At 56.2% G+C, this 10,127-nt stretch overlaps 1 protein-coding gene across 5 annotated transcripts; it reads left to right on the forward strand.

Annotated features, from left to right (window-relative positions):
- The first annotated feature begins 2,172 nt into the window (after positions 1-2,172).
- PHETA1 (PH domain containing endocytic trafficking adaptor 1) lies at positions 2,173-8,182 on the forward strand. Of its 5 annotated transcripts, none has more exons than XM_058691240.1 (5): positions 2,173-2,352; positions 3,165-3,409; positions 3,811-3,894; positions 4,695-4,838; positions 6,616-8,182. In XM_058691240.1, exon 5 carries the CDS (start codon positions 6,634-6,636, stop codon positions 7,279-7,281), a length of 648 nt encoding a protein of 215 aa, XP_058547223.1. In that variant the 5' UTR covers positions 2,173-2,352; positions 3,165-3,409; positions 3,811-3,894; positions 4,695-4,838; positions 6,616-6,633; the 3' UTR covers positions 7,282-8,182. The 5 variants fall into 5 exon arrangements, with proteins under 5 accessions (XP_058547223.1, XP_058547224.1, XP_058547222.1 ...); XM_058691241.1 differs by having other exon boundaries at positions 3,165-3,397; XM_058691239.1 differs by lacking the exon at positions 3,165-3,409.
- Positions 8,183-10,127: the final 1,945 nt, after the last annotated feature.

Here is a 10,127-nt window from a genome sequence, read left to right on the forward strand (position 1 = left end):
TCATTGTGTGTGTGTGTGTGTGTGTGTGTGTGTGTGTGATAACATTTAAGTTCAACTCTCTTAGCAAATTTCAATTATACAAACCGTGTTATCAACTAGTCACCATGCTATAGATTATGTTTACTCTAAGATGGTTAATTTTGGGGTCACCTAGGTGGCTCAGTCGGTGGAGCGTGCAACTCTTGATCTCGGGGTTGTGAGCTTGAGCACTACGTTGGGTGTAGAGATTACTTAAAAATAAAATAAAATAAAACAAACAAACAAATAAAATGGTTAACTTTTTGTTATGTGATTTTCATCTCAATTAAAATTAAAATAAATAATAAGGAATTTTTTAAAAAGGACGCCGGGCTCTTGCTTTCCGAGTTCTGCCTCTTTCACCCATGCCGAACCTAAACGTAGCAGAAAGGGCTCCGAGAGCCAAGGTGCACGGACCTCGGGGAGATTTTCCCCACAAAACCAAAACTCCTTTGTGCCTGGCATATTCCTTACCTATGTAGTGAGTGTCTACATTCGGGGAAATTCCAGCCTGCCTTTCCCTGCTGAAGAATTATGATGGCACCTGTAACAGCTGGATTCAGGGGCTTGGCCAATATCAGGTACCATTAGGTATCTGTCTCTCTTCAGGCTGTGGGTTTTGGCCCTACTTTCCTCTGTGCTGGCTTTACTATCAGGTAAGCTCCAGAATTCAACCACTCCTCTCCGCTTCCACTGCTTAGACGACCAAAATAGCATCCTCCCCGGTCTCCTGGCCTCTACCCTTGCTCCCTACAATCACTCCATCCTCCTCATAGCATCCAGGGACCATACTGAACCTAAGACAGACAATGTTACTCTCATGTTCTCCAAGCCCTCCCATGGCTCCCCATGCTTCTCAAAATAAATCTTTCTTATGACCCACAAGGCCCTAAGCAACCGGGCTTTACCAATACTCTCTGACCTCATTTCCTACCATTCTTCCACTTGTTCACTTGATTCCAGCCCCAGTTTGGCCGGCTCTCTGTGCTTCAAACAGGCTTGGGATGGTCCCATCTCAGGCCTTTGCACTTGGCTGTTTCCTCTGCCTGGGATAATGGTCTCCCTCACTTCATTCAGGTCTCTGCTCCTCAGACAGACTTTTCTCTGAGGTCTAAAACCTCACTCTCATTCTTTCTACCCCACTGCTGTGGCTGATTATCTTCCAGGTGCAAATCATTTCCAGAACTCATTTGTTGGCTGATTCAGGAACAGTGACTGGCACACAGTAGGCGCTTAGTAAGAGGCTATAGAATGAATAAATGATCCTGGTCTGTCCTGTTTCTTCTCCTGTCCTCAGGCCAGGACTGGACAATGACTGAGGCCTGGAGGGTGGTGAGGAGGGGGCAGCAAGAGCAGGAAATAAACAAAGGTCCAGGGAGGTAGAACTGTATTATTTTGTGTGGAACAAAAATAAAAGCAATTCCTGTTTGCAGACAGCACCTACTGTGTGCCATGAACTTTACATACAATGAATGTCTTTATTTTACAGCTGAGGAAACAGGCCTACAGAAGTGAAGTGACTTCTCAAAGGCCCACAGTGCTTAAATAAATGACTCAGGGGGACTTGAATTCACGCCTTTCCAACTCAATTCAGTGAACTTTCCCTCTTCAATGGGGCAAGGGGTAGGGTTGCCAGGTACCCTATGCATATAATACAGTCCTCTACTGACTTTGTAAAAACGTCCAAAATGTGCTGTATTCAGATTTTTAAAATAAATTACAAATTTTCAGCATAGTTGTTTGTCAGATTTAGCAGGGAGTTAAATTTGCGAAACCTAGCAACGCTAGCCAGGGAGGAGCTCTGACTCCAGGCCTAGGGCTGCAACGACTGGTCCCGCCCAAGACCCCAGAGGTTTTTTCCGGGCGAATCCGCCCTCTGTCCTTACCCATGGAAGCGCGTGGGATCTCAGGGATCTAGGCCTCTTTTCTGGGATAAGGCACGGCGTGGGGGGGGGGGGGGGGGGCGGTGTTCGTGAACTAGTCGCGGTCCCTTTAAGAGTAGTTTGGGGGCGTGCCAACGGGGGCGTGCCGAACCCAGGAGGCGTGTCGAGCCGGGGCTGGCCAATCCGGGGGTGGGACGAACGCGGGGGCGGGCCTGGCAAGGGTGGGTTGGGAAGGGTTAAAGGGGCGCGCCCGCGGGTCGCGGACAGTTCGGCTGTCCCCGCCTCCTTCCGTCCGAGTGGCGCTCTCCCGCGGCTGCGCCGGCCGGGCGGCCCCGGAGACAAAGCGCCGCCGCCGCCGCCACCGAGTGGGTCCCGGGCCATGGCCGGGCCGCCTTTGGCCCCGCTTATCCCGTCCCGCTGCCGCCGCCGCCTCCCTAGGTTGCTCCGCGAGGTAAGGCCGGCCTGGTGGGGGAACCTACGGGCGGCCCTGCAAGGGGACGCGGGACCGGGCTCGGGCCGTCGTGGGCCTCGGGGTCCCCCGGCCGTCTGGGGAGACCTCTGCTGGACAGCTGCTCGTTTGCGATTCCACGTCACTGGTAATTTACCCATTAGGGATCCCAGCTGCCCGGGGCCGAACTTGGCCGGTGATCCCCCGCCCCGTAAGGGGCCTCCGCCTCTGGGGGAACTCTGGCTCCCACCTTCTGCCGTTGACCACCTCATCTGGAGCTCTGGATGTTCTTTAAGGGACACACCAGACACAAAGGGACAGAGGGCAGCCAGGAACAGTGCCAGACCTGGAGAACCTGCGGGGCAGCCTAGAGCCTGGGGCGGGGGTCCTGGCGTCCCTGTGGCCCTGCTCGGGGAAGCGCTGGTCAGGCGCTCTTCAGGGTTCTCCGCACGTTTTTTCTGCCTGTAGCTGCCACACCCTGTCCCCCATGCCCACTGTTAGGGGACACTTGTGGCAGCTGGATTCAGTCTCAGCACCTGCGGTCTGGCTTCTTGAATTGTGTGCCAAATTGCCATGTCTCAATTTCCCCAGAGTCCTGGGTTCTGGGTCAGCTGTGTCCCTGGAGACCTTGAGCTAATTATTTGCCATTTTGGACAGCATCTTTCCTGAATGCTCACTACCTGCTAAACATTTTGCAGAATGGCTCATCAGGATTTATTCAGTCCTTCCCAGAGGGATGGATATTAATATTCTCATTTTATAAGTGAGGCTCAGCCTGACTCACTGAGGCAGTGCTTTTGGTGCCTTTCCCATAGTTTGCCAGTGGGTTTTCCTTGTTCTAGCCCATTGGACCCACTCCACAGCCCATTTGGCGGATGAAGAAACTGAGGCTGGCGAAAGTGAAGTGACAGTCTTAAGCCGAGGGGACAGCTTGGCCCTGGAACCAGAGGGAGGCCAGGCTCCCTCTAGCTTCCTGCCTGGCCATGGGCTGTTGAATCAACAGCAGTGCCCATAGCGGACTCTGAACTTCCTGGAAAACAGCATGAGTGTGAGGAGATAAGTGTGTGACCAGAACCTCCCAGAGGCCAGAGCCCACACCCCTGCTGCTTCTTTCCCTCTCGCTTTTAGCTGGGCTGGAGGAGGCAAGGGTTGGCTGGTGACCTTGGGCCAGGCTGGCCCCATTTGGGCAGTAGCGGGAGGAGGGCTGCTGAGCATCAGGTAAATTGCTCTTCCTTGGCTGTTAATGGGGTGAGGAGACCCCAGGATCAGCCCCTTTGTGCTGGTTGCCTAGAGCATATGACTCTGGGTACAGCATTGTGCCTTTGGCAAGTTACTTCACCTCTCGGTCTCCATTTTCCACATCTATGAGTGCGGGTTGAGGAATAGATCCCTTCTTATGGGAGGGATCAGAAGATCCCTTTTGAGAGGTTTCAGAAGATAATCGTCTGACTCATTCAACAGGTATTTGAGCACCAACTACATGCCAGGCACTGGAATCCAGGCAAAAAGCCCTCTGCCCTCCTAGAACAGGCAAAGACAACCCAGGTAATTTCAGGTTGGCGTATAGGAGAGTGACAGGGGATGGGGGTGGGGGCTCACGTGTACAGGGTGGTCAGGGACTGCTTCCCTGAGGAGGTGATGGTCAAGCTGAAACTGAAGGATGAGAAGTCAGCCATGTGAAGCTAGGAGAAGGGCAGTCCAGACAGAGGGGCAAAGGCTGCTGTGTTTGAGGAACAGTAAAGAGGCCAGGGTGGCTGGAGCTGAATGAGCAAGGGGGAGAGAGGCAGGGGAGGGGAACTTGGAGGCCATGGGGAGGACCGAATTTAATACTGGGACAAGTAGGGAGCCATGGGAGAGTTTATAGTGGAGGAGGAGTGTGGTTGGACTTATCTTAACAGGATCCCTCTGTGGGGAATGGATTATAGTGGGGTCAGGGGAGGGGCCTAGGAGGGAGTTTGGCTCTTACCTTGAAGAACACAGACAGGGAAGGGGCAAGTGTGGAAGCAGGGAGACAGGAGGTGACTGCAGCTGTCTGGGCGAGTGACAATAGAGACCTAGAGTGGGGAGGTGGTAGAGGGCAGAGATCAGGCCACTGATTTGGAATTGCGGGGGGTGGGAATCAACTGGGCCTGATGGGTGCAGAGTGGCGGTGAGGGGAGAAGCTAAAGCCATTTGCTGAGACGGAGTGCTGAGGAGAGCATTTGGCAAGGCTGCGAAGAATGTCTACAGCTACCACTGCTGAGTGTGTGCTGTGTGCCGGGCACCATGCTCCGTGCCTTCTACATAGTCACTATGTCATTGTCACAACACCCTGACTTAGGTGCTGTTATGATCCCATTTTTCAGATGTGGAAACAAAGGCCCAGAGAAGCTTAACGCTTGCCCGGGGTCACGCATCCTGGACACTACAGAGCTGACATTTGAACCCAGAGAAGAGCAAGCCGAGATCAGACTGGGCAGAGGGCAGGGAGGCAAGCGGTGGCCTGAGAGGTAGGAGGGAGATGGGGGCAAGTAGGGTGGGTGGTTCCTGTGAGAAATGGAGCCAGGGTCCACATGGAGTTGTTGGGGTGTTGGGGAGAATGCATGAGTCCTGTTTTGCAGAGAGAGAAACTGAGGCTTAGAGCAGGGCAGCCTGTGTCTGCAGTCTGTCAGGTAGGCAGAGCAGGGATTAAACACCCTGAGGCTCAGGGCCTCTGGCCTTGGCCCTGCTGCTAGGTCAGTCATAGCTTGTGTTGCTTCTTCCAGGAAGCCTTCCTTGACTGCCCAGGCAAGTTAGATGAGGTGGATTCAGTTGGAAGCAATTGCCCCCTCTGCCCTGGTTGCCTGGCTGGGCCCCACTATGGCCAGATGCTCCCAGGAGAGTCACCAGCCATACCTCATTCCTCCAAGCCCTGAGTAAGGCAACACCCAGGCTGGGGAATGAATGTTAATTGAGCACCTTCTGCAATCCAGGGACTTTACATGCTCTGTCTCTTGAAAAATATAGCTACTGTCCTATACAGAAGCCCCAATGAAGTGGCCATGGAAAACCCCCAGGGAAGGTATGGCCACGTTGGGGGCCCACAGTCCACCTCCCAATAAGTCCTGTCTGGCCAATGTTGCCCCCATCATGTACTCTTTCAGGGAAGTAGATAAAAATCACTGGGCCAAATGTATAGGATTAGAGCCCTCTGCTTTAAGTGAGTACACGATGCTCTCCCCATCCCCTCCCTGTAAGTGTGGGCCAAGCCCTGTCCCCTTTACCTGGATCATTTCATAACAGCCTTTTCTGCCTCTCCCTTTCCTCACTCTGCTCTGGCCTCACCGGCCTCCTGGCTGTTCCTCAAGCACAGCAGCAGGTTCCTACCTCAGGGCCTTTGCACTTGTTGTTCCCTCAGCCTGGTATGTCCCTCACCTTCTTCAGGTCTCTGCTCAGATGTTACTTTTCAGTACTCTCCTGACTCTCATTAAAATCAAACATTCCTTTTGTCCCTAAAACCCTGGCCCCTTCCCTGCATTGTATTTTCTACAGCACTGAAGACCATCTGGCAGACGTTTCACCTGTTGGTTAATTGTCTGCCCTCCTCACCTGCCACCAGCATGTCAGTACCACAAGGGCAGTGATCTTGTTACTGCTCTATTCCTAGTGCCTGGAACGGTACCTGGCACGTAGTAGGTGCTTAATAAATGTTTGATGACTGGAGTCTCTGCAGCCCTCTGAAATAGGTTCCGTTCATATCCCCATTTCATGGCCAGGCAAGTCAAAGCTGAGTTATGAAAGCAGAGCTGGGACCTGAAAGGGACCACAGAGAGACAGCCGGTCTGGTTTCAGGGGATGATGAAAACAGCAGTGCCTGAACCCGAGGCCTGGGTTTGAATTTCAGTTCCGCCCAACTTGCTTTGTGCCCTTCTGCTGGGGACTAACCTCTCTGTCCTTTGTTCCCCCATCGATCAAACAGGGGTGATGCTAGGCCCTGCCAGCTGAGGTTTGCTGCGAGATTAAATGAGTTAATATCTGTAAAACGCCTGGCATGCGCTAGTCATCCACAGTATTCTTTTGGAGGCGGCCTCTGGGCCCGGTCAGGGTTTGGGCCCTGGCTCTGTTCCTGAAGAGCTGTGTGAGCCGGGGCAGGCCGCCTCTGCCCGGGGAGCCTCAGCGTCCTCGCCTGCGCAAGAGGGGCGTGGAGGGTGGCAGCCAGGCCGCGGCAGGGGGTGGGGGGGTGGGGCGCCGGGTGACCCGGTGGCGGCGGCCGGCCGCGTGAGTAACCGCTGTGCTGGTTGGGGACAGGCCCCGGCCCCCGGCGCCATGAAGCTGAACGAGCGCAGCCTGGCCTTCTACGCCACCTGCGACGCCCCGGTGGACAACGCGGGCTTCCTGTACAAGAAGGGCGGCCGGCACGCGGCCTACCACCGCCGCTGGTTCGTGCTGCGCGGCAACATGCTCTTCTACTTCGAGGACGCGGCCAGCCGCGAGCCCGTGGGCGTCATCATCCTGGAGGGCTGCACGGTGGAGCTGGTGGAGGCCGCCGAGGAGTTCGCCTTCGCCGTGCGCTTCGCGGGCGCCCGGGCCCGCACCTACGTGCTGGCCGCCGAGAGCCAGGCCGCCATGGAGGGCTGGGTGAAGGCGCTGTCGCGGGCCAGCTTCGACTACCTGCGGCTCGTGGTGCGCGAGCTGGAGCAGCAGCTGGCGGCCGTGCGGGCGGGGGGCTGCCCGCTGCCCCCGCGCCGGCCCCGCGCGCTCCCGCCCAAGGAGAACGGCTGTGCCGTGTGGAGCGCCGAGCCCCCCGCCGGCGCGCGGCCTGGCCCCGTGCCCCCGCCCCTGCCCCCCCGGCGGCGGGCCTCGGCGCCCAACGGGCCCCTCCACGCGGCCTCCTTCGCCCGGCTACACGAGTGGTATGGGCAGGAGGTGAGGGCGCTGAGGAGCCAGTGGCTCAGGAGCCGGGCCCAGCCCTGAGGTCGCCGGAGCGGGGTGGGGGGCCTGTTTCTGGACGGACCCCAGACGCGGGCCGCAGCCTCACAGGCCCTGCCCCGAGAGAGACCCGGAGGCCTGGTCCCGAGGGAAATCCGGTGGCCCCGCTCTCCGGGACTCTGCTCTGACAAGATGCTGGGTTCTGAGGGCCGCTTTAGGGCTGGTGTGACTCCGCAGGGGCCACGCCCCCGATTCCACCGAGGATCCAGGGCCTGGGGGAGCCTCCTGAAGCCCGTCGGCTGGTTTCGGGGGAACTCTAGCCCCAGGCCGCGCCGGAGTCACCCGGCCAAGGCCTCTTGCTGGTAACGGGCCCCCCGCTGGGGTGACTGGGACTACATGAGGATCTGTGGCCTGAAAGGCGATGCCCCCGTCAGCCTTGGGCCCGGTGGCTCCTGACTGGACCACGACGTGGACAGAGAGAGCCGTGGCTGTGCCACCCCACACCTGGGTTTGACCTCCTTTTGCTCCAGGCCGCCTGGCCGTCTCTGGCAGCAGTTGCAGAAGGCGGCGCAGGCGCAGGTTTTTTATTGCGAGACCCGTATGGTGAGATTGCCTAGTCCCAAGGGCTCTTGGCTTGGAGTGGGGCCCGGGCCGGACTTTGCCCTGGGCGTCAGCCAGGCCTCGAGAAGGTACTCCTGGCGCAGTAGCTGCCCTGTGGCTTGGGCCAGGTCTGTGTCCCTGTGGCGGGTCTCACATGCCCTCCTGACACTCCTTAATCACATCCTTCGTCTGCTTCTCCTGGAACTGGAGCCCGAGCCTGGGGTGGGGCCTCTCGGCTCACCTGACCTTGTCCAGTCCCGGGCTAGGCAGCCGTGGCCTGAACTGACTTTCCAGCAGGTTTCCCCAGGGATGGGTGGCTGTGAGCTGACTCAGCACCCAGAAAAGGCCTGGGGGGGGGGGGCCAGAGGGGGAGTACAGCAAAGAAACAGCTGCCAGGCTGTGTTTGGCTTCTGGAACCCCCTCGCTCCATTACAGCCCCAGCCCACCTCCACCCCCGATATTCTGATGGGGAGACCAGGTCTTGATTTGCTTCAAGGCCGACTGCTGTTTCGCTCTACTCACCACAGTGGCCATTCTTCATCCAGGGAGAATCTCGGGGGGGGCTGGGACACCCCCCGGCCTTCAAGCTGGGTTATGTTTACAGTCCTCAGTACCCCACAATGGGGACCACCTGAGGACACATAGGCCCCAACCTGTATTTCCCCAGACGGTCCCTCTTGGGTACAGACAGACTTGGCCCTGAGGCCCTTTCCTGCTGTCTTTGGAGACCCTGGAGCTTGGGGAAGAAAGGGGGCTGTCTGTGTGTCTGCAATCACCAGCTCACTGCTGGCTCAGTTGACTGGGGCTTCAGTTTTAATTTAATTTTTAATACTTAGGGTGGTTTTCTTCCCTAGCAATGGAACTTGGCGTTTTTGCTGCTTTTGTTTCTTGTTGGCTAGTTGGAAGGGATGGGGTGCCCCAGCTCTGGGCTTGGCTGGGGATGAGGGGCAGTTGGCACTGGCCCCAGGAAGAGGGCCAGGAGCCTTGGTTGGAGACAAAGGCACCTCAAGAATCTCACCGGGTTCTCTACCTTCTCCCCAGCAAGTCCTGCTCTCCTGACAGGTGCCTCTGGGGTCTTTGTACACTCCCATCTCCTCCTCCCTGAGTCCTGAGTAGTGGAGGTGGGGGATGGCTGCTCTTGTTCATAGATTCTGGGTCTCTACAGAGGTTACGAGCTGCCCAGAGCCCATGTCCTGGCCAGACCCAGCTGGTGGGGTGAGGTGTTGACCCCAATCCTGGTGCAGGTGTACAAGCTCTATAAAGGTACAATGCCTATCCCCTCCCCCTCCACCCCCCCCCCCAAAAAAAAAAAAAGCACAAGATGGGGTCAGGCTGCCTCTGTAGTTGGGTGGGGACAGAGATATCTGGCAGCCTGGAAGGAGGATGTAAAGGCTGAAATAAAAAGTTGTCAAGTAATGGCTGATTGTGTCCTTTTTTCCCATCAAAATCTTTGATTGATTTGCCTGGTAGAGTAGGCCCCACAAAAGAAGTGACTAGTGTGTGCTGAGTGCCCCATGCCTGATACCTGCCAGGCACATTCTCAACCTGTTATGGCAGATACCAACTCCATTTACAGATAAGGAAACTGAGACTCAGGTTAAGAAAGCTGCTAAGTTCACATAGCTGAAAAGTGTCAGAGCAGGGATGTAAACCTCTAGAATCCTAGAATTTGAGTGGGGATGGGAGTTGCAAAGTTCCTTTTCCGAGAGGACAGAAGGCAGAGGGAAAGGTGAGGATTTAAAAGTCAAGTGGGCTGAAGGTCTGACAGTTGGGAGGGGCGTCAGGGATGGCAAACGGAAGAGTCAGAACCTGCCTCTGCTCACTGATCAGTTCGTGGTGCCTGCCCGGGGGCCTGGAGTGAGGGGAATTCTGGAACCAATGCTAGTTCAGGGGGAAAGATTCTGTAATTGATTAGTGATGTCTGCTATGAGCACGGTAGTGGTGCTCATGCTATGTATCTTAGACGCATGGAGCCTGTTTGCTGGGCTAATGGGGGATTCACAGATGGGAAGGGGCTGGCCCAAGGTCACCCAGCATGATGGACTAGGCCCTAGGTCCTCTAACGTGGATTCAGAACCCAAGTCACATGTCTCCCTTGCCAGCCTGGAAAAATCGTGCACATTTAGGAAAATGTGGCTTAGGATGAGCAACCTATAATCCTCGGTCCACAGGACAAGTTCAAGAATAAGAAATGAAAGCTATCAAGGTCAGGGAATCAGGCCACTGTGAGCATTCTGTGTATGCTGAGTAATTACTCCCACCTCTCCTGGGACCACAGCTGACATGGGAGC

Source organism: Neofelis nebulosa, chromosome 11 (genome assembly GCF_028018385.1).
Source record: "Neofelis nebulosa isolate mNeoNeb1 chromosome 11, mNeoNeb1.pri, whole genome shotgun sequence".
Lineage (NCBI taxonomy): Eukaryota > Metazoa > Chordata > Mammalia > Carnivora > Felidae > Neofelis > Neofelis nebulosa.

Excerpts from the sequence above, each read along its gene's own strand:
- PHETA1 (XM_058691240.1), top strand. The coding sequence starts at position 6,634 with ATGAAGCTGAACGAGCGCAGCCTGGCCTTCTACGCCACCTGCGACGCC.